We start from the raw sequence: 24,568 nt of genomic DNA, 5'->3' as shown, positions 1-24,568 counted from the left end.
CCTGGGTTGTTGTCTCTCCTAAACTCCTTGTCTGTCTGTCTTTGGCACTGCAGCTAGCGCTACTGCAGCTTGTTCAAATGATATTGCTTCCTCCCCACAACAATAGAAACGTGAAAAGTAGAAGTAAACACTGCAGGCAGCATGATGTGGGGGAAAAGAGGATACCATAAACAACAACAGTACTACTAACTACTCTACTCTCAACAGCTGGCTGGGGAGGGAAACACTACACTCAGGAAAAAAAGTGCTATCTAGAACCTTAGTGTTCGTCGGCTGTTCCAGGTAGAACCCATTTGGTTCCAGGTAGAACCCTTATGGGGTCAATGTAGAACCCTTTTCACAGAGGGTTCTACATGGAACCCAAAATGATTCTACCGTATTCTATGGGGACAGCCTTAGGATGTTGTTGGTACCAACACACACACACACACACACACACACACACACACACACACACACACACACACACACACACACACACACACACACACACACACACACACACACACACACACACACACACACACACACACACAGCCAGCACAAAGTCACAAAACAAATACGCAGACATATGAGTGCATGCACACTGTCTGAGAGAGAGAGAGAGCGTGCGCGAGAGAGAGAGAGAGAGAGAGAGAGAGAGAGAGAGAGAGAGAGAGAGAGAGAGAGAGAGAGAGAGAGAGAGGGAAGAAGGAGAGAGAGAGGGAGAGAGAGAGAGAGAGAGAGATAAAGAGATGTGATTTGTGGCTGAGAAAGAATTTGATAGCTATCAGGGGTTTTTTGTACTGAGAATCCTAATTTGCACTCTATTTCCTATGGCTGGCCTATGGGCCCTAGTCAAAAGTAGTGCACTATATACGGAATAGGGTCCCATTTGAGATGTAACCTAAGTAGTGCTTTGACTTCCCCCTGCTTGCAGTTAGCCTGACCTGGCAGTGGCACAGACACCAGTCACATCAGATGGCAAAACAGAGCCTGAGAAACTTCTGCTTTGAGCAACAGAAAATATAAAAATCATGTGTTTCTGTATGTGTGTGGCTTCTAGTTTTCACTTTTGCTTGGCAACAAACTGACTAAGGGAAGGTGTTGCCTAACGTTCACTATAGATGGGGCTGCTGTGCCAAGCATCAGACAATGAATCACCCACTCTGTCTGGTCAACTGACTGAAGAAAAATGAGTCCCCTTTAATATAGCCTGGTCTCAGATCCGTTTGTGCTGTGTAGCCAGTGATAAGACCATGTGAGTTGGCTAAACAGCACATACATATCTGGGCCCAGGCTACTTTCAGTAGCACCATAGTCACCTAGAGAGGAAGAGCCTCTCATTAAGAAGTTAAACCACAATAGCATTGTCTTATATCCCTAGGCTCTACCTCTGTAGCTGGCTGGTTGTCAGAGATGTTGCTAATGCTAAAGAGGTAGCTAGCTGTCTGATAATCACTCTGCCTGTTCACAAGCTGACTACAGCACACTTCCATTGAGAAAGATGGATGTTTGGAGTAGAAGACCGAGAGGATTGAGCCAGGTCACTTGAAGTGTGTGTGTGTGTGTGGGTGTGAATGCAGTTCTGATGTTGGCAGACAGTGTTCCTAGGGCCCACTGAAACCCGTAGTACTAAGCCAAGGTACACATACACAAACACACATGTACACAAAAGGCACACCTTTCAGTGCAGACATGGCAACACATGGCCGTTCTTCATCAGTGATCACACTTCCAAAACATACACACAGCAGAGATGGCAGAGTGGCTGTATGGCACAGAACCTGGGGTGCCTGGCCCCAACCCAAGCCCCAGTCACCTTCCACCAGTCTGCTGCGATAATGGGGATGAATACACACCACTAGCGCTCGATGCCAAACAGTGTCTGTCTGTTGCGTAAACACAACCCATTCACACAGAGTGGAGTCGCCCGTACTCTCTCCCTTCTCTCCCTCCCTCTCTCCATGTCTGGCCTGAGCCTCTCATAACAGTGGGCCCTGGCAACGGTGGAGCCAAGCCGTCAGTCAATAACACGCTGGTAACAGAACCTCTCCACTCACACTGAGCTCACACATGCTTCCAGACTGACACACAAACACAGGCGGGTCTGCCCAGTGCCCACGCTTCAGCAGAGTGGGGAAGAGTGCATCACAGGCATACTCCGCTGTAACGGGTGTCGTCGTCTGAAGAGGAAGAATCGGACCAAAGCGCAGCGTGGTAAGTGTTCATGACTTTTATTGAACTGAACACTGGAACAAAATAACAAAGAGACTAAACCAAACTGAAACAGTCCTGTCAGGTGCAGAAAACACTAAACAGAAAATAACTACCCACAAAACATAGGTGGGATAAAGCTACCTAAGTATGGTTCCCAATCAGAGATAACGATAGTCAGCTGTCCCTGATTGAGAACCATCCCCGGCCAAAACAAAGAAATACAAAACATAAAAAAAAGGAACATAGAATGGCCACCCAAATCACACCCTGACCAAACCAAATTAAAGACAATAAAAGCTCTCTAAGGTCAGGGCGTGACATCCGCTCACAGCAAACAAGCAACAAGATCTCACGGTTTAACCAATTTGATTTCAGATTCTGATGTTTATCCAACTTTCTCCAAACGTCAAATTTCAAAGTTGTTCCAAACATCAAATTTCGAAGTGTTTTTCACACCCTGGGTTTACTCCTCCTGCCCAGCATCATTCTGTTTCTCCAAATGTTACATTTCGAAGTTAAAGGTTAAAGGACAGGTTGCACGATATTTCCACAAAATCCGAATGGCAATAGCACTCCCTTTTTGTCATTTCCCGACATCCTTAAGACATGGACAGACGTCCAATTTCAAAGTCAATCTTGAGCAATCTGCCTGAAACAAGCACAATGCCAACAGGGATGGGTGGCAGCAAGACACACTTCCTTTGTGCCCACCAACCAACCAGTGAAAGCACTCTGTTTGTGAAAGCATTTTGAGGACCACAATAGAAATAAGTCCTTGACATGTCATAGCACTGCAAACCATTCCAACCAAGCTCTTTGAAAGCCCTTATCTTCCTTCCACTGTCATGAGTCATGGACCCAAATTGAACCCTATTCCCCCTATTCCCCATATAGGGCACCACTATCACAAAAGTAGTGCACTATGTAGGGAATAGGTTGCTATTTGGGAAACAGTGTTTAACTTGGGAGGGTTAGGGGTAGTTGACTAACTTGAGGTTGAGGTTAGAGTTGGTTGTGTATCTTGAGGTTGGGGTTATTGTTAGTTGTGTAACTTGAGGTTACACAAGTAGGTAGCTAGCTAGCTAGCTTTGAAGCCATGGATTCAAATCAAATCAAATGATATTAGTCACAGGTGAAGAAGACCTTACAGTGAAATGCTTACTTACGAGCCCCCAACAATGCAGTACAAAAAATAATAAGAAATAAAAGTAACAATTAAAGAGCAGCAATATAATAACAATAGTGAGACTATATACAGGGGGGTACCGGAACAGAGTCGATGTGAAGGGGCACTGGTTAGTCGAGGTAATTGAGGTAACATGTACATGTCGGTAGAATTATTCAAGTGACTATGCATAGATGATAACAACAGAGAGCAGCAGCGGTGTAAACAAAGGGGGGAGGGGGGCATTGCAAATGGTCTGGGTAGCAATTTGATGAGATTTTCAAGAGTTCTATGACTTGGGGGTAGGGTTAGGGTTGGGGGTAGCTGTTTAGAAGCCTCTTGGACCTAGACTTGGAGCTCTGGTACAGCTTGCCCTGCGGTAGCAGAGAGAACAGTCTATGACTAAGGTGGCTGGGGTCTTTGACAATTTTTAGAGCCTTCCTCTGACACCGCCTGGTATAGAGGTCCTGGATGGCAGGAAGCTATGCCCCAGTGTTGAACTGGGCCGTACGCACTACCCTCTGTAGTGCCTTGCGGTCAGCGGCCGAGTAGTTGCCCTACCAGGCAGTAATGCAACCAGTCAGAATGCTCTTGACGGTGCAGCTGTATAACGTTTTGAGGATCTGAGGACCCATGCCAAATCTTTTCAGTCTCCTGAGGGGGAATAGGTTTTGTCATGCCCTCCTCATGACTATCTTGGTGTGCTTGGACCATGCTATTTTGTTGGTGATATGGACACCAAGGAACTTGAAGCTCCCAACTACTACAACCCCGTCGATGAGAATGGGGGCGTGCTTGGTCCTCCTTTTCCTGTAGTCCACAATCATCTCCTTTGTTTTGATCACGTTGAGGGAGAGGCTCTTGTCCTGGCACCACACGGCCAGTTCGCTGACCCCCTCCCTTTTGGCTGTCTAATCATTGTCGGTGATCAGGCCTACCATGTTGTGTCATTGGCAAACTTAATGATGGTGTTGGAGTCGTACCTGGCCGTGCAGTCATGAGTGAAAAGGGAGTACAGGAGGGGACTGAGCACGCACCCCTGAGGGGACCCTGTGTTGAGGATCAGTGTGATGGATGTGTTGTTTCCTACCATTACCACCTGAGGGCGACCCGTCAGGAAGTCCAGGATCCAGTTGCAGAGGGGGGTGTTTAGTCCCATGGTCCTTAGCTTATTGATGAGCTTTGAGGGTACTATGGTGTTGAACGCTGAGCTGTAGTCAGTGAATTGCATTCTCACATAGGTGTTCCTTTTGTCCAGGTGGGAAAGGAAAGTGTGGAGTGCATTAGAGATTGCATCATCTGTAAATCTGTTAGGGCGTTATGCAAATCGGAGGGTGTCTATAGTTTCTGGGATAATGGTGTTGATGTGAGCCATGAACAGCCTTTCAAAGCACTTCATGGCTACAGATGTGAGTGCTACGGGTCGGTAGTCATTTAGGCAGGCTACCTGTTTTTGTGCACAGGGACTATGGGGGTCTGCTTAAAACATGTTGTTATTACAGACTCGGACAAGGAGAGTTTGAAAATGTCAGTGAATACAATTTCCAGTTGGTCAGCACATGCTTGCAGACATGTCCTGGTAATCTGCCCTGCGGTCTTGTGAGTGTTGACCTGTTTTAAAGGTCTTACTCACATCGGCTGCAGAGAGAGTGATCACACAGTCTTCTGGAACAGCTGGTGCTCTCATGCATGTTTCAGTGTTATTTGCCTCGAAGTGAGCATAGAAGTAGCTTAGTTCATCTGGTAGGCTTGTGTCACTGGGAAGCTCTTGGCTGTGCTTCCCTTTGTAATCTGTAATGGTTTGCAAGCCCTGCCACATCTGACGAGAGTCAGAGCCAGTGTAGTATAATTTGATCTTAGTTCTGTATTGACGTTTTGCCTGTTTGATGGTTTGTCGGAGAGCATAGCAGGATTTCTTTTAAGCTTCCGGGTTAGAGTCCCGCTCCTTGAAAGTGGCAGCTCTAGCCTTTAGCTCATGGCTTCTGGCTGGGGTATGTACGTACGGTCACTGTGGGGATGACGTCATCAATGCACTTATTGATGAAACCAATGACTAATGTGGTGTACTGCTCAATGCCATCGGAGAAATCCCAGAACATATTGTGCACCTTCAATTGAATAGCTAAGTATATACACCCAGCTAGCTGATTGATGTTTTCCTTTTGTAAACAGGGCAGAGGAAAGCAACATTCACTTCCACAAATGCTGTTTACATTGATATCCATACTTAATGAAGCACTTAAGGGACCTTAAGGGACCTCATGGGCACCCTTAACTATTTCACTTAATTTAAGATTCATCTTAAAATGTTTTCCGCAACTGACAGTTAAGGGAACTTTAAGGGAATAGATGAGGTGGAAATTGACTTAAGATGTTTTATGCAACCGGGACCGGAACCTCAATAAGTTGAATCGGGTATATTTGCTGTGCCTTGCTAGAGGAGGGGTGATAAAAGCATGCTGATATGCCCATCAACAAAACAGTCCTTTCTCGCTCCATCCGCAAACACAACAGGTTACTTTTCTTGCCTCTTTCATAATCTCCTGCAAAGCAACAATTTATTCTATCAGCTCCAGGAGTTTTGAATTTAGGATCAAGTGTCTCGTTGAATTTTCAGAAGGCTGGCTCCTCACACAGTCTTGTGGACTTGCCAGAATCATTGAATAACTACACCAATGCTTCTCTGTTTTTATGCTCATTGGATGAGGTTGCCACGTTTCTGCTCTTTTCAAGCACAATACTAAAGTTGGTTTTCCTTGGGAAGAGGTTGTCGTTGGCAATGTTGACGTGCAGCTAATGTTACTGCTAGCTGGTGGCTGTCTCACCTTGTCTTTATCCTCAAATAGTTTGTATGTTTCTTTGGGAGCGCTGATCAGATTAACTTTTAAGTTGACTTCTGTACCACACACACTACACTCTTAGACAAAAAAAGGTTCCTCTAGAACCTTAAATGGTTCTTCAATTGTTCCCATAGGAGAACCCTTTGAAGAACCCATTTTGATTGTAGGTAAAACCCTTTTGGGTTCCCTGTAGAACACTTTCTACAGAGGGTTCTACACAGAACCCAAAAGGATTCCACCTGGATCCCAAACGGGTACTCCTATGGGGACAACCGAAGAACCCTTTTGCAACCCTTTTTTCTAAGAATGTTCTGACACTCCAATACATTTACTTTTGTCTCTCAGCAATGTAATCAAAATAATCCCATACAGGGCTTTTCTGTTTTTCGACCAACCACTGGTTTTGGGTTTGCTGCCGCCATTGATCACGCTCCGTGCTTGCCCTTAGGATTTCTTCCCTGTTACCGTGCATTTCCACTGGTGATAGCTAGTAGCCTAATAGCACAAGCTAGCCCTATTTGTATTGCCATCTCCTGGCGGAATGTTCCTGCCAGATTCAGAAGTTCGAAAACCCCATTAGAAGAAAATGTCTGAAAACCCCATTCGATTTTTGCCCAAAATTTACTAAATCGTTTTTTCATTTTTTATTTAGTTACATTTTTCATTTACTATAATAACCTTGGTGTGCAACAAAGACATGTAGAGGCCTTGGTATACTTCTATTAGACATATACTAGGTCAGTGCAGGAATAGTAGACAAACATTTGATAGAAAGTACAGGCTAAAAATAACACACATCCCAGATCCAATGCTGGCTGTAAGTTATGTAAGACTTGTCTGGTTGGCTGTATGTGGTGGTTGGACCTGGGTGCAAATGAGAAGATGTACCTGTGTGTGTGTGTGTGTGTGTGTGTGTGTGTGTGTGTGTGTGTGTGTGTGTGTGTGTGTGTGTGTGTGTGTGTGTGTGTGTGTGTGTGTGTGTGTGTGTGTGTACGTCCGAGCGTGTGTGTGTAAGACCTCGCTAGTGTCTGTGTGCCCATAATCAAAATCCCTAGCGCTGGGACTGCTATGTCAGATCCACAGCCAGCCAGAGAGGGTTAGGGTTAGGCAGGACTTCCCAGGCTAGATTCCACAGTCCTTTGCTGGAATCCAGCTCTGTGCTGTCATGACAGCTTATAGCCCGTCTACAAGCAGTGTCAATACAAAGTGTTAATACAACAGATCGGCCTGTCAGTCTAATCACCATAACCTGTATGGGCCCCAGTCACCTCACATGCACTGACTAGCCTTGCCTTCTTAGGGCTCAGACACAATAGAGTTTGTTGGTGTTTGTTGGCTACTTAGAACGCATAAAAATAGTCTGTCCTCGGTTGCAACACTCACTACCGAGTTCCAAACTGCCTCTGGAAGCAACGTCAGCACAATAGTTGTTCGTCGGGATATTCATGAAATGGATTTCCATGGCCGAGCAGCCGCATACAAGCCTAAGATCACCATGCCCAATGCTAAGCGTCGGCTGGAGTGGTGTAAAGCTCACCTCCATTGAACTCTGGAGCAGTGGAAACAAGTTCTTGGGAGTGATGAAACACGCTTCACTATCTGGCAGTCCGACTGACAAATCTGGTTTAGGCGGATGCCAGGAAAATGCTACCTGCCCAATTGCATTGTGCCAACTGTAAAGTTTGGTGGAGGAGGAACAATATTCTGGGGCTGTTTTTAATAGCTCGGGCTAGGCATATATTGACATGCTAGATGCTTCTGTGCTTCCAACTTTGTGGCAACAATTTGGGGAAGGCCCTATCCTGTTTCAGCATGACAATGCCCCCGTGCACAAAGCAAGGTCCCTATATTAATGATTTGTAGAGATTGGTGTGGAAGAACTTGACCGGCCTGCACAGAGCCCTGACAGCAACCCCATCGAACACCCTTGGGGTGAATTGAGGCAGGCCTAATTGCCCAACATCAGTGCCCAACCTCACTAATGCTCTTATGGCTGAATGGAAGCAAATCCCTGCAGCAATGTTACAACATCTAGTGGAAAGCCTTTCCAGACGAGTGGAGGCTGTTATAGCAGCAAAGGGGGGACCAACTCCATATTAATGCCCATGCCCGTTCATCCACCTGTCCACATACTTTTGGTCATGTAGGGGGGGCAGGTAGCCGAGTGGTTTAGAACTGAAAGGTTGCTAGATCGAATCCCCGAGCTGACAAGGTAAAAATCGGTCATTCTGCCCCTGAACAAGGTTAACCTTGTTCAGGGGCCCTTGTTCAGGGGCAGAATGACCAGTTAATGACCAGTTATCCTACTGTTCCTAGGCCGTCATTGTAAATAAGAATTTGCTCTTAACTGACTTTCCTAGTTAAATACAGGTTTAAAAATAAATGTAGTGTAAGTTAAATTGATGTGCCGGAAAGTAATAGAAATAAGTTGAGAAAAAAAGTAACTAAAATAAATTAGTTTTATTCTCTTATGAATCAATTTGGTTCCCCTGTCTTGAATGTCGAAGTTATATTTTGCAATCCCCCAAAATAAATGCAATCTCTTTAAGGAGATGTTGAGTCAGTGAATCAGGTTGTCTCCATGGTAACCAGAGACTCTTTCTGTCTTACATGCCTTCAAACTACCGTAAAACCCTTAAGCATGCCCTTACCTAAGGAAAATGTTTGAGAGGCCCTAAACGTTTGAGAGATCCTGGATCAGCCAACCAAGATGGCATAGCAGTCGGAAGTGTATGTTTGTTTTGGTCTTATCCCGTTTAAATAGCAGGACTTTATATCTACGAACTAAATATACTTTCCTGCAACCCATCTCACCCAATGTGGTATGGATCTGCTATTTTTATTCCTTATTACTGAAACTTCCACCAGGAGCTAGCCAGCTAACTAGCTACTAGTCTTTGTTAGCAATGGCTAGCGGTCTTCACCTTTTTCTCGGTCAGCATCCAGCATTAGCTCAGACAATTACCTGCCAGTCTGCACAGCGCGATATCAACCCAAAGCATATCGGACTGCTTCTCTCTACCACATCACCGGATTCCTGCCGCTCCGGATCATTACACGGGATCATCGCAGCTAGCTAGCTGCAAACGAGTGGCTACTGTCTAATGCTTCTGTCTCGAAGCAAGCACCAGCTAGCTTTGAGCTCGCCTCGAGCTAGGCCCATATACCATATACTATATACCCATAATTCTAGAGCAACAATACCTCTTTTGCCAGTTGACCTGGACCCTTTATTGTCGAAACGGAGCCCCGCCAATCCATCACGACTGGACTGCCGTCGTGATCGTCCAATGTGGTCTCAACAAGCTATTCTGTTACAATGTCGCCGAAGAACAATCTACTAGACCCAGCCTGCTAGCTTTTCTGAACTCTGTGTCCTCTGCTCGCCTAGCGTAGTAGTGACTACCAAACGGCACCCTGACTCAACTATTGCTGCTCTTTTGACCCTATGATCACTCGGCTACACTGATGATGCCCCCTGGACTGTTTCAATAACACGGTACCTCATTTTGTTTACCTGTCGGCCCCAGTCTCGAACTCAGGTCCTGTATGTACCGAACTGACTTGCTCTGCCCATTCATCGCCATTTAACCATTGTTGTCTTAGCTCTCCTGATCAACACCTGTGATTGCGTTATGACTCTCTCTCTAAGGTCAATATGCCTTGTCTACTACTGGCTTGCCTACTTCTTATTGTTTTATTTCACTATAGAGCCCACAGTCCCACTCAACATACCTTAGATAGCTCTTTGTCCCTCCCCACACACATGCTAAGACCGCACCTGGCTTAACTGGTGCCTCCAGAGACGAAACCTCTCTCATCGTCACTCAACACCTAGGTTTAACTCCACTGTACTCACATCCTACCATACCCTTGTCTGTACATTATGCCCTGAATATATTCTACCACTCCCAGAAATCTGCTCCTTTTATTCTCTGTTCCCAACGCACTAGATGACCAGTTCTTATAGCCTTTAGCCGTACCCTTATCATACTCCTCCTCTGATCCTCTGGTGATGTAGAGGTTAACCCAGGCCCTGTATCCCCCAGTTCCACTCGTATTCCCCAGGCGCTATCATTTGTTGACTTCTCTAACCGTAAAAGCCTTGGTTTCATGCATGTTAACATCAGAAGCCTCCTCTCTAAGTTTGTTTTATTCACTGCTTTAGCACACTCCACCAACCCTGATGTCCTAGATGTGTCTGAATCCTGGTTTAGGAAGGGCACTAAAAATTCTGAAATTTCCATCCCCAACTACAACATTTTCCACCAAGATAGAACTTCCAAAGGGGTGGAGTTGCAATCTACTGCAGAGATAGTCTGCAGAGTTCTGTCAGGCTATCCAGGTCAGTGCCCAAACAATTCAAGCTTCTACTTTTAAAAATCCACCTTTCCAGAAATAAGTCTCTCACTGTTGCCGCTTGTTATAGACCCCCCTCAGCCCTAAGTTGTGCCCTGGACACCATATGTGAATTAATTGCCCTCAGAGTTCGTACTGTTAGGGGACATAAACTGGGATATGCTTAACACCCCAGCCGTCCTACAATCTAAGCTAGATCTCACACAAATCTGACACAAATTATCAAGGAACCTACAAGGTACAACCCTAAATCAGTAAAAATGGGCACCCTCATAGATATCCTGACTAACCTGCCCTCTAAATACACCTCTGCTGTCTTCAACCAGGATCTCAGAGATCACTGCCTCATTGCCTGTGGCTGTAATGGGTCCGCGGTCAAACGACCACCCCTCATCACTGTCAAAAGCTCCCTAAAACACTTCAGCGAGCGCGCAGGCCTTTCGAATTGACCTGGCCCGGGTATCCTGGAAGGATATTGAACTCATTCTGTCAGTAGAGGATGCCTGCTTATTCTTTTTTATTATTTTTTATTTTACCCCCTTTTTCTCCCCAATTCCGTAGTATCCAATTGTTAGTAGTTACTGTCTTGTCTCATCGCTACAACTCCCGTACGGACTCGGGAGAGACGAAGGTCGAGAGCCATGCATCCTCCAAAACACAACCCAACCAAGCCACACTGCTTCTTAACACAGCGCATCCCACCCAGAAGCCAGCCGCACAATGTGTCGGAGGAAACACCGTACACCTAGTGACCTGGTCAGCGTGCACTGCACCCGGCCCGTCACAGGAGTCACTAGTGCACGATGAGACAAGGATATCCCTACCGGCCAAACCCTCCCTAACCCGGACGACGCTAGGCCAATTGTACGTCGCCCCATGGACCTCCCGGATGCGGCCGGCTGCGACAGAGCCTGGGCTCGAACCCAGAGTCTCTGGTGGCACAGCTAGCACTGTGATACCTAGGTGTCTGGTTACACTGTAAACTCTCCTTCCAGAATTCCACATTAAGCATCTCCAATCCAAAATGACATCTTGAATCGGCTTCCTATTTCGCAACAAGGTATCCTTCACTCATGCTGCCAAACATACCCTCGTAAAACTGACCATCCTACCGATCCTTGACTTCGATGATGTCATTTACAAAATAGCCTCCAAAACTCTACTCAGTAAATTGAATGTAGTCTATCCCATTGCCATCTATTTTGCCCCATATACTACCCACCACTGCGACCTGTATGCTCTCGTTGGCTGGCCCTCGCTTCATATTCGTCGCCAAACCCACTGGCTCCAGGTCATCCAAAAGTATTTGCTTGGTAACGCCCTGCCTTAACTCAGCTCACTGGTCACCATAGCAGCACCCACCTGTAGCACGCACTCCAGCAGGTATATTTAATCCCCAAAGCCAATTCCTCCTTTGGCCGCCTTTCCTTCCAGTTCTTTGCTTCCAATGACTGGAACGAATTGCAAAAATCACTGAAGCTGGAGACTCATATCTCCCTCACTAACTTTAAGCATCACCTGTCAGAGTAGCTTACCGATCATTGCACCTGTACACAGCCCATCTGTAAATAGCTCACCCATCTACTTCATCCCCATATTGTTATTTATTTTTCTGCCTCTTTGCACCCCAGTATCTCAAATCGCACGTTCATCTTCTGCACATCTATCACTCCAAAGTTAATGCTAAATCGTAATTATTTCGTCACTATTGGCTTATTTATGCCTTACCTCCCAAATCTTACTACATTTGCACATGTATTTAGATTGTATTTAGATTTTTCTATTGTGTTATTGACTGTACATTTGTTTCTTCCATGTGTAACTTTGTGTTGTTTGTGTTGCATTGCTTTGCTTTATCTTGGCCAGGTCGCAGTTGTAAATGAGAACTTGTTCTCAACTGGCCTACCTGGTTAAATAAAGGTGAAAAAAAGAAAAAGAAAACAACACCATTAAACAATTCCCTTAGGTAAGGGGACATTATTCCTTAAGGTAAATCCTTAAGGGAAATACTTAAGATGTTTAGATGCAACCGGGCTTTGATGATTATTTGACAAGTTGAATCAGGTGTGCTTGTCCGAGGCTACAATAAAAATGTGTACTGTTGGGGTACTCGAGGAACGGAGTTGGGAACCACTGGCCTACTGTACAGTATCATGGCATATGGGTATCTGCAATGCACCCCATGACACTGTGCATCTGAAGCAGAGAATAGCTTAACTCACACACTGTTTACAATATTGTTGGGCTATATGTTCTCAATTTAAAAACCATACCAGTAGACAATGTACTGTATATGAGGCTAATCATTACACTACATTTTGTACATGCCTTGTGCTGACATTAAATTGTTTAGTGCAAATCCAACCCTTGTAATCTAGGCAGTGAAATGTCTGGAAGCAGGAAATGATAGGATCCTTAGCTTAAAACATACACACAACCACTACTACCAATTTCAATGACAGATACTTTTCTCCCAGAAAGTCTGAGTGGCACTTTGAGGTGGTACTGTGATAATGAAGATGATTTGCCTAGGACTAATACAACAATTACATTGTCTATGCTAAATGTGTTAAAATTGTAAAAGAAAGAATAGGTAGGCCATAAGAAATACATTTTATTCAATGGGGCGACGCAACGAAGAGCTAACACACACAATACTTTTCATTTCACCCATACATAATATAGCCTATTATTAAAGTACAGAATGTTTACAATTTCATAAACAATACTATTTTCCAATGTTCCAAATTGCATTTATATATATTTACTGTATACATAAATATAAATGACAATGAAACTGTGTTTCTGTTTAATCAGCAGTTATTTGTCTAACTGAGGGATGTCTCCTTTCATATCTGGAAGAGGACTAAGTAGTAGAAGTAGAAACGGATGCTGCTGCAGCAGCAGTGGGAATCCACAGTGAGAATCCACAGTGGGAATCCACAGTGGGAATCCACAGTGGGAATCCACAGTGGGAATCCAGTCGACATGGTGTCTTGATAGAGGTCAGCTGGTGAACCTACAGCAGTACATAAACAAATCAAAAGCCCGCCTGATGTCACAGTATCACTTCTTCAGGTCACCTGTACCATTAGGGCTCTTAATTGTTGAGTGTCAAATAAAGACTAAATCTATTGTTGGGCTGGAACAACCAATAGTCAACACAGCAGGTTGTCCTATTCCATTCAGGCCTTTGTCCTATGCTGTAATGTCCATCCATTTTTCCTCTTATGAATAAAGTTCTCAACAAACGAGCATTGGTTCAGTGGCAATGGAGCTTTTTGGGACAATAATGTCCTCCTCCAGGCTGTACAATTGGAGTCTCCCCTTTTTCGTAGGACAAAATTAGATGGTTTTATTCAAGACAAGGCCGTTTTTTAAAAATCTTTTTTTTATTTATCTGTGTCAGTAAAGTAGGCCTTGTCTAACCCATGACTTGTCATATTTAAACATATTTTTGATACGTCTCCAGTCATATAAATTGTGGTAGAATTGCATGAAATGTGTTTATCAATGGCCACATTTTTCCTGTGCAAAGAAAAATTAAATGATGACTATCCAGTCAGCTCATCACAGTAGGAATAGTAATTCATCTGAAAATGTGATGATAGATATTTGCAATGCTTTATTACAAAGGTGCATTTCCCCAAAACTTGAAACTCACGTGCTGCCGCCTATGAGGGAGACGAGACGCTAGACTACAAGCTATTTAGCTAGCTATGGTTGGCTAACTTGGTCTTATTGTCGACACCTGGTTGGCATAACTTAAAACAGCTAAACTAAACTAAACTCGAAATCGATCAGACTTACCAGTGATAAAATGATCGGAGCAGACACTGTACTGACAGCTGTCTGGGTTCAGGTCTTCACTGGCAAAAATATTTTTTAGTTTTCTGATAGTTTTGAGTCTATATCCTTGGTGTTTCATGATTCAGAGGAATCTGTAAAAAAAAAAAAAAACCTTTGTCTTTTCTGTCTGGTTAGAGCAGCCAAATACTGCCAAGAAATAGACCATGGTGATGAATCAACTACTTTAAGGCACTGTTGTCATGCAGCTTGGGGTAGTTTGTCAGAAGAATTGATGCGGTGGTCTTCCAACATGGCCGCCAGGAGGCATCATACTTCACCTGGCAACCGTCTATATCAGCATGGTACAATTCAATGTCTATAGTTCATTCTAACATGTTCTATTTGAGCTGCTTTTCAAAGCAAAAGTTGAATTGAAAACATTATTGGCATTGTTGAAATCGATTTTCATAAGGGCAAGCTAGGACTGATGGTTTGGTTAGCTAAACTGCCTGCAAACTACTCTGCCTGCAAATTAACACATTTCTAGTGGTTAAATTATATCCATGGTGTGAAAGGGATAATGAGCTCAGGGCTCTGTGCGTTTTCGGGAAAATAATGCAACTCTGTGGAAGGTTGTTCGACCCTGCTAGCGCGTCATGGAACACACCTTCCATGTCTTTCATTATTTTCCATAGAACACATATAGGCCTTCATTGGTTATCCCTTACATATTCTGAGAACATACAGTGCCTTCAGAAAGTAGTCACACCCCTTGACCTTTTCCACATTTTGTTGTGTTACAGCCTGAATTTAAACTGGATTACATTGAGATTTGTGTCAGTAGTTTACACAGAATATCCCATAATGTCAAAGTGGAATGTTTTTAGAAATTCTTACAAATAAATTAAAAATGAAAAGCTGAAATGTCTTGAGTCAATATTAATTACACTTTGGATGGTGTATCAATACATCCAGTCACTACAAAGATACAGGCATCACTTCCTAACTCAGTTGCCGGAGAGGAAGGAAACCGCTCAGGGATTTCACCATGAGGCCAATGGTCACTTAAAAATAGTTCCAGAGTTAATTGGCTGTGATAGGAGAAAACTGAGAATGGATCATTGCAGTTACTCCACAATATTAACCTAAATGACAGACTGAAAATAAGGACGCCTGTACAGAATAAAACCATTTCAAAACATGCATCCTGTTTGCAATAAAGTAAAACTGCAAAAAATGTGGCAAGGAAATGAACTGCATGTCCTGAATCCAGAGTGTTACGTTTGGAGCAAATCCAACACAACACAACACTGAGTACCACTCCTCATATTTTCAAGCATGGTGGTGGCTGCATCATGTTGTGGCTATGCTTGTCATCTGCAAGGACTAGGGAGTTTTTAAGGTACATTGGAAAATAATAGAGCTAAGCACAGGCAAAATCCTAGAGGAAAACCTGGTTCAGTCTGCTTTCCAACAGACAAATGGATACAAAAATCACATTTCAGCAGGACAATAACCTAAAACACAAGGCCAAATATACACTGGATTTGCTTACCATGATGATGTTGAATGTTCCTGAGTGGCCTAGTTACAGTTTTGACTTACATCGTCTTGAAAATCCATAGCAAGACTTGAAAATGGCTATCTAGCAATGATCAAAAACCAACTTGACAGACCTCAAGAATTTTAAATAGAATAATTTGCAAATATTGTACAGTCCAGGTCTGCAAAGCTCTTAGAGACTTACCCAGAAAGACTCACAACTGTATTCCCTGCCAAAGGTGATTCCAGTGACTCAAGGGGTTGAATACTTATGTAATCAAGATACAGTATATGTGTTTTTTCATTCACGTTGACATTACAGTGTTTTTTATATAAATCAATGGATTTTTTTAAACAATTAAATCTATTTTAACCCCACCTTGTAACTGTCACGTCCTGACCATAGAAGGCCTTTATTTTCTATGGTGGAGTAGGTCAGGGCGTGACTGGGAGGTGCTCTAGTTTATTATTTCTATGTGTAGTCTAGTTTTTGTATTTCTATGTTGGCCTGGTATGGTTCCCAATCAGAGGCAGCTGTCTATCGTTGTCTCTGATTGGGGATAATATTTAGGCAGCCTTTCCCACCTGTTGTTTGTGGGATCTTGTTTTTGTATTGTTGCGTTTGAGCTCTACAAGGCTGTACGTTCATTTGTTTGTTTCTCTTTATTGTTTTGTTGCTGGTTCACAGTTAAATAAATTATGATGAACCCAAATCATGCTGCGCCTTGTTCTACCCATTTTGACGTTACAGTAACACAACAATTTAAGCCTTTTTATTTGCACACATTCATTTGACATGATCTTGTAGGGATCAACAGGGTTTATGTATGTCATCACAGCACAGAACTGGCTGACTAGTACACATACCTGCTGCTGCCCTGACGTCATCCCCACAGTGACTGTACGTACATATTCCAACCAGATGTCATGGATAACAGGCAACATCCGTACAACTAATCATGACGCTTACAAAACATCAAACAGGCAAAGTGTCAATACAGGGTTAAGATTGAATCCTACTACACCGGCTCTGACGTTCGTCGGATGTGGCAGGGCTTGCAAACTATTACAGACTACAAAGGGAAAACATTTGGAGCTGCCCAGTGACATGAGCCTACCAGATGAGCTAAAAGCTTTTTATGCTCGCTTTGAGGCAAGCAACACTGAAGCATGCATGAGAGCACCAGCTGTTCCGGACAACTGTGTGATCATGCTCTACGTAGCCGATGTGAGCAAGGCCTTAAACAGGTCAACATTCACAAGGCCGCGGGACCAGACGGATTACCAGGATGTGTACTCAGAGCATGCTCAGACCAACTGGCAAGTGTCTTCACTGAAACTTTCAACCTCTCCCTGATCAAGTCTGTAATACCTACATGTTTCAAGAGGTCCACCTTAGTCCCTGTGCCCAAGAAAGCGAAGGTAACCTACCTAAATGACTACCGTCCCATAGCACTCATGTCAGTAGCCATGGAGTGCTTTGAAAGGCTGTTCATGGCTCACATCAACACCATCTTCCTGGAAACCCAACAGATCCACACATGACGCAATCTCAATCGCACTCCACACTGATCCTTTCCCACCTGGACAAAAGGAACACCCATGTGAGAATGCTGTCCATTGACAACACCATAGTGCCCACAAACCTCATCACTAAGCTAAGGACCCTGGGACTAAACACCTCCTTCTACAACTGGATCCTGGACTTCCTGACGGCCCGCCCCCAGGTGTTAAGGGTAGGCAACAACACATCTGCCACTCTGATCCTCAACCCTGGGGCCCATCAGGGGTGTGTGCTTGGTCCCCTCCTGTACTCCCTGTTCACCCACGACTCTGTGGCCAAGCACAACTCCAACACCATCATTAAGTTGGTTGACGACACAACAGTGGTAGGCCTGATGAGACAGCCTACAAGGAGGAGATCAGAGACCTGCCAGGACAACAACCTCTTCCTGAATGTGAGTAAAACAAAGGAGCTGATGATGGACTACAGGAAAAGGAGGGCCAAACAGGCCCCCATTAACATCAACAGGGCTGTAGTGGAGCGGGTCGAGAGCTTCTAGTTCCTTGGTGTCCACATCCTCAATGAACTATCATGGTCCAAACACACCAAGACAGTCATGAAGAGGGCATAACAACACCTTTTACCCCTCAGGAGACTGAAAAGACTTGGCATGGGTCCCCAGATCCTCAAAACGTTATACAGCTGCACCACCGTAAGGCAATACAGAGGGTAGTGCGTATGGCCCAGTACATCACTGGGGCCAAGCTTCCTGCCATCCAGGACCTATATACTAGGTGGTGTCAGAGGAAGGCCCAAAGAAATTGTCAAAGACTCCAGTCACCCTAGTCATAGACTGTTCTCTGCTACCGCATGGCAAGCGGTACCGGAGCGCCAAGTCTAGGTCCAAAAGGCTCCTTAACAGCTTCTACCCTCAAGCCGTAAGACTGCTGGACAATTAATCAAATGGCCACCCAAACTATTTACATTGACACCCCACCCCCTTTGTTTTTACACTGCTGATACTCACTGTTTATTATTGAGGCGTAGTCACTTTACCCCTACCTACAAATTAACTAGACTAACCTGTACCCCTCCACATTGACTCAGTACCGGTACCCCCTGTATATAGCCTTGTTATTGTTATTTTATTGTGTTACTTTTTATTTTATTTTTTACTTTAGTTTATTTGGTAAACATTTTCTCAACACTATTTCTTGAACTGCATTGTTGGTTAATGGCTTGTAAAAGTAAGCATTTCACCTGTTGTATTCAGCACTCATGACAAATAACATTGGATTAGATTTGATTTGACACACTACCCACCCACCCACCACACACTCACCATCCCTCCTAACCAACCAACCAACCCACTATCTATTCACAGTCCTGCCCCCTCAGGCATTCTAATATTTTAATTGAATCTTTTGTAATTCTAATGAAATAACTGCAGAGTTCCATTAGGAAGAGAGAATGATCTGTAGTTCCATTAGTAGAGAGAATGATCTGAGCTGCTCGGTGTGACAGTGGTCACAGGAACCACTTAGTAATCTGTGCTGCGTCCCAAATGGCACCCTATTTCCTATATAACCCCTATGGGCCCTGGTCAAAAGTAGTGCACTATACAGAAAATAGGGTGCCATTTGGGACGTAGTTGTCTTGCCCTCCAAGCCAGAAAGATATAGCGCCTGTTTCAATTAGCTCATCAATTCACATCGAACAGCACATTAAGGGAAAACAAAGAGGTTTGTGTGTGGAGGTGGGGGGTTGTGTGTGTGTGTGTGTGTGTGTTTTGATTAATAAAGTGTTACCTGTTATTACCACATAACATGATTGTGAATATATTGACATTAAGGGGGATATAAAAGTCAAAACAATCCAAATAGGCCAAGTTAGTACAGTTAGACAGTAAACATGACTCTGTTGGTTACTATAATACATCAAATATATTAGCAATAAGGCACGAGGACGTGTGGTATACGGCCAATATACCACGGCTAAGGGCTGTTCTTACACACGATGCAACACAGAGTGCCTGGACACAGCCCTTAGACGTGGAATATTGGCCATACACAAACCCCCGAGGTGCCTTATTGCTATTAACATAATTAGAGCAGTAAAAATAAATGTTTTATCATACCCATGGTATATGGTCTGATATACCATGGCTGTCAGCCAATCACCATTCGGGGCTCAAACCACCCAGTTTATAACTCCCGAGTGGCGCAGCAGTCTAAGGCACTGCATCTCAGTGCAAGAGGTGTCTCTACAGTCCCTGGTTTGATTTCAGGCTACATCACATCCGGCTGTGATTGGGAATCCCATAGGGCAGTGCACAGTTGGCCCAGAGTCATCCGGGCTCGGCCGTCATTGTAAATTAGAATTTGTTCTTAACTGACTTGCATAGTTAAATAAAGATTAAATTAAAACTTTTTTTATGATTAAAAAAACATGAACCCTTTTCTAATACTACAGTATGAGATGATAAAGCTACTGCATGAGAAGATTAACATGACAACTGAAGCGAAAGGCAGGAAATCTTTTTTACATCATTTGGTATCTGGTACACATTTTGCTATCATTGACGTATGAATAAACTATTATCGTATGACTAAATCATTATCCTTTTCCTGTCCATAAATTAGAGATCAATTGCGTTATCCTTCCAAGCACAGTAACATAGCAAGTGAAGGAACAGCTCATCAAACCTTCTTCATATCATCAAATGTCATCTAGTATGACAGTTGAGTCATTTCTAGCTTATTGGCAAATGTCTAAATAATTTTACCATTTTCCTTTCCATGCAGCCCTGATGTATTAGTTCCAGCTACATAACATCAGACACTTAAACAGCAGTCGGCGACACAATAACAGCCATTTAAGAGGCTCTTCTCTCCTCCTTCTCAAAAGGCAGACAAGGACACCACACATGTTGTGGATCTGACATTGGCCAGCCCACAGCCTCTCTGTAACCTCTGACATTGGACAGAAAAGCAGCAGTCTCCAACCACCAGACAGAAAACAGAAAAGCTGATCATGACCACACACTAAAACTCCCTTTGATTCAAAACAGATTGAGACAAAAAGCAATGACATTGAGAAAACCCAGGAAATTCAAAACCTAACCCGCTGATTTCCAGATTTGCTTCTGAGTAAAAATTGTTTTTAAAGCATGACATATGCATGTCAGAATTGTAATAAAATCACAAAAAATAACTCCACAACGAATCCCCATGTTGGTAATGTTTAGATTGCATATAGAGAACAATTGCATATAGTTGTGGGGGGCTGTTTAAAAATCTTTGATAAAAATATGTTAAAATCTTTATTTTCTCTGATTTTAGAGTCCTCCCTCAAATATAAATAAACTCACAGAATATCCAGGTCAAATTTAAGGAATGGTGTCACACTTTAAGCAGCTGACTCAAGACTCAAGAAGTCCTAATTGTTGTTAATGCTATGAGAGCAGAGCTGAGTAGAGGAGCTCTCCTAGCTGAGTGTCTTTACTTTGCTTGCGGCTAGTTCCCTGGTTCACCTGTGTTCCAAATGGCACCCTATTCCCTATATAGTGCACTACTTTTGATCATGGCACATAGGCCATAGCCATAGGGCTCTGGCCAAAAGTAGTGCACTATATAGGGAATAGGATGCCATTTAAGACACAGGTCACTGTGCTCTGCAGCTGGCCAGGCCTAATGAGAGATCAGACTCAAACATCAATTCATCTGCCTCATTGTAGAGGACAATGAGGCCCTACTGGTTCAGTAAGGAGAGATATTATGGCCGCTCCTCGTGTGGGATAGGGTCACCTTATTTACTAAGACTAAACACAGAAAGACTAAAACAGTACACAGCACACACATACACAGAAGCACAGATGCGCACACACACACTAGCACAGAAGTACACACACACTAGCACAGGTGCACACACACACACACTAGCACAGCAACACCAACTGACTGATCGTTCGTTCTCTTTGATTTCCTGTTACAAAGAACAAAAATACAATAACTTTGGGACCTGATTGGCTACGTTTTAAATGGTTGTGTGGGTCGGTGAGAGCGGTGAGGTCTCTGACTAAATAAACAAATATTTTGTTATTATCAGAGCTCCTTGGCTGGCTGTAGGAGAGAGGAGAGGAAAAAAGAGCAGAGGAAAGGTGAGAAGAGAAGAGGAGAGGAGAGGAAAGAAAGGAAAGGAGAGGAAAGACAGAGAGGAGAGGAGAGGAGAGGAGAGGAGAGGAGAGGAGAGGAGAGGAGAGGAGAGGAGAGGAGAGGAGAGGAGAGGAGAGGAGAGAGAAGATAGGAGAGGAGAGGGAGGAGAGGAGAGGAGGGGAGAGGAGAGGAGAGAGGAGAGGAGAGGAGAGGAGAGGAATGGAGAGGAGAGGAGAGAAGAATGGAGAGAGGAGAGGAAGAGAGGAGGAGGAGAGAGAAGAGGAGAGGAGAGGAGAGGAGAGGAGAGAGGAGAGGAGAGGAGAGGAGAGGAGAGGAGAAGAAAGGAGAGAAGAATATAGAAGAGAGGAGGAGAGAAGAGGAATGGAGAACAGGAAAGAAAGAAGAAAGCAAGGCAGAAGAGGAGAGGCTGGTCTGCATGGAGTCCCCCTCGGCCTCCCTTGTCCTGACAGGGCATCTGTCTTCATTAAAGAGAGCTCAGTGTGTATGACAGCCACTGAAACGCTGGTGTCTTCACGAGTAATGAAGACAGATGACTGCCCCTAAGATCCAGTAAAAAGGAACAAAAAAGCAGAAGGTTGAACAAATAAAATCTGAAAAACAACCCTCAGTGTGAACACAACACAGCGTCTGGGTTACAAAAGGACTTAAAAAAACTAAATAGGAACACATGAACAGAAGCAAGCAAACGTGTTGTTTGTGTGCAACAACTAAACTAGCTAGATTGTTCGTAGTTTGATGGTGTGTTGTGTATTTCTTCTTGCTTGTGTCATTTCTGGCTTGCTCCCTAGAAGAGAACCACACACCCCCACTCCTTCTTTCTCCCAGCCACACAGGCCCCCTGGACGCCTATGGAAATTGACCCAAGTTTTGTCTATCTGAGACAGGCCTGTTGTTAGAGCCAGAGTAGTGTCTGAAGTCTGGAAAGGAGGGAGCGAGGGAGGAAAAATGTGAACACTGACACAGAAAAAGAGAGAGAAAAGAAATCTGGCAAGACCCTTTGGCTCTTCTGAAGCCTAGCAACATTCCAAGTTACTAATTTATTCATAAATTTATCCATTCAATAATTCATCTACTGATTAATTTATAGCTATTTAGCTTGAGAGAAAAATCCTTACACACAAACATAAACACCAACAATACCTCCAACTAAAATCACAGGGAGCACCGAAATGTTTTTAGAAAACTGCTTTTATGTCTACTTTATATAAAAAAAGACTAGATTCAAAACCCATTGTAGTCTCCACATGGAAAGCACCAGTAGCTGTCACAGAGGCGATTGTGAAGGGAACAAGACCAATGTAATGTGGATGGCTGACATTTTGTCAAAAGTGTCAGGTTTCTCCCTCTCTCTCTTCCTCTCAATATTTCATCTGTACTTTCTGCTTTTCTGTTTTGTATACAGAACCTAACCTACCCCACAAGGTCAAAACTCAGGTGGTTGGCATTGTCACAGTGAAACCTGAACCTGTGGGTTAGCATTGTCACAGTGAAACCTGAACCAGTAGTTAGCATTGTCACAGTGATACCTGAACCTGTGGGTTAGCATTATCACAGTGAAACCTGAACCTGTGGGTTAGCATTGTCACAGTGAAACCTGAACCTGTGGGTTAGCATTGCCACAGTAAAACCTGAACCTGTGGGTTAGCATTGTCACAGTCAAACCTGAACCTGTGAGTTAGCATTGCCACAGTGAAACCTGAACCTGTGGGTTAGCATTGCCACAGTGAAACCTGAACCTGTGGGTTAGCATTGCCACAGTGAAACCTGAACCTGTGGGTTAGCATTGTCACAGTCAAACCTGAACATGTGGGTTAGCATTTCAGCCACTCAGAAATCAAACAAACACACACACAGAGGCTAGCATATTATATTGTAGCATTAGCTAGTTGTCCCTGGGTAGCTAGTGCAGCTGTCCCAACAGGCTCCAGTTCCAGGACATGCAAACAGGATGCCATTGACTTACATTGAACGCTGGCACTGCCGGTCCAAGCGAAGGGGTCCAGCCCTGCGAAGAAGGGGCTCGCCTTCCGCAGCATGCATGCACCCCGGCTGGTGACATCATATAGCTGGCGTGGGCCCATCCCCAGAGCTTCCATACAGTCAAACATGGTGGTGGAGCTTTCAACCTCCTTTTACTGTACCCCCTCCCTAGTCCCTACCTCCTGAGAACACACAGGTTAAACCTGCTGCTGTACCCCCCCTTCCTTGTTCCTGGAGTAGTTAGGTCACCTTACCGTAGTACAACAACAACAACAACAACAGTAGCAGCAGTGAAGGTCCCGGTTCAAACCCTTGTGTTGATGTGTTGCTGCTACCTTCTCCTTCCTTCCTTCCTTCCTTCCTTCTCCTTCTCTCCCTCTCTCTCTCTCTCTCTCTCTCTCTCTCTCTCTCTCTCTCTCTCTGCCGTTTGTTCTATCCTTTCCTGCTGGCACTTCAGTTTCTATACCTTCTTTCCCTTCCCCTCAGCTGGAATGCAGGGCTGGTTCCTGCCTGGCTGTATCTGTAGCTGAATGTGCTGTTCTGAGTTCAGTGTTGCTTTATCGTCTCCCCCTGCCCTAGGGCGAGCTGCTCCCTGTCTGCTGTAACAGACCTAAATAACAGCTCTCTCTCTCTCTCTCTCTCTCTCTCTCTCTCTCTGTGTCTCTGTCTCTCTCACTCTTTCAGCTCTCTTTCTTTCACTGCTGCATCCCAGACACATACGGCACAGCGGAGCGAACCAACTGCCTCAGACTGAGAGAGGGGGGAGAGAGGGAGAGAGAGAGGGGACCCAGAGGGAGGGGGTGGAGAGAGATTGAGAGAGAGGAGGAGGGAGGGGAAGAGGAGGGGAAGTGGCCAGAGCCCTGTGCTGCTAGGCGGGGACTGATTTGTTAGGACAAAACTTTATTCCATTCTTCTCTCTCCTCCTCTCTTTTTGTCCCAGCTTTCTTTTGTTTTTCATATTTCAGCCTGAATGCAAACAAACACAACCCCTCCCCTCCTCTGCTCTATTCAGATC

At 44.3% G+C, this 24,568-nt stretch overlaps 1 protein-coding gene across 1 annotated transcript in view; it reads right to left on the bottom strand.

The window, feature by feature from the left end:
* LOC118372498 (retinoic acid receptor gamma-A-like) overlaps window positions 1-24,271 on the bottom strand; it is a 61,263-nt gene extending 36,992 nt beyond the window's left edge. Inside the window, exon 1 of the mRNA XM_052484967.1 lies at window positions 23,537-24,271. Coding sequence (XP_052340927.1) covers window positions 23,537-23,681 — 145 coding nt within the window. The 5' untranslated portion in view covers window positions 23,682-24,271. The remainder of the gene's footprint in view (window positions 1-23,536) is intronic.
* Between the last annotated feature and the right edge of the window lie 297 nt (window positions 24,272-24,568).

This window comes from Oncorhynchus keta, chromosome 28 (genome assembly GCF_023373465.1).
Source record: "Oncorhynchus keta strain PuntledgeMale-10-30-2019 chromosome 28, Oket_V2, whole genome shotgun sequence".
Taxonomy (NCBI): Eukaryota; Metazoa; Chordata; class Actinopteri; order Salmoniformes; family Salmonidae; genus Oncorhynchus; species Oncorhynchus keta.
The sequence above is the reverse complement of the archived record's forward strand: the minus strand, read 5'-3'. Positions and strand labels throughout refer to the sequence as shown.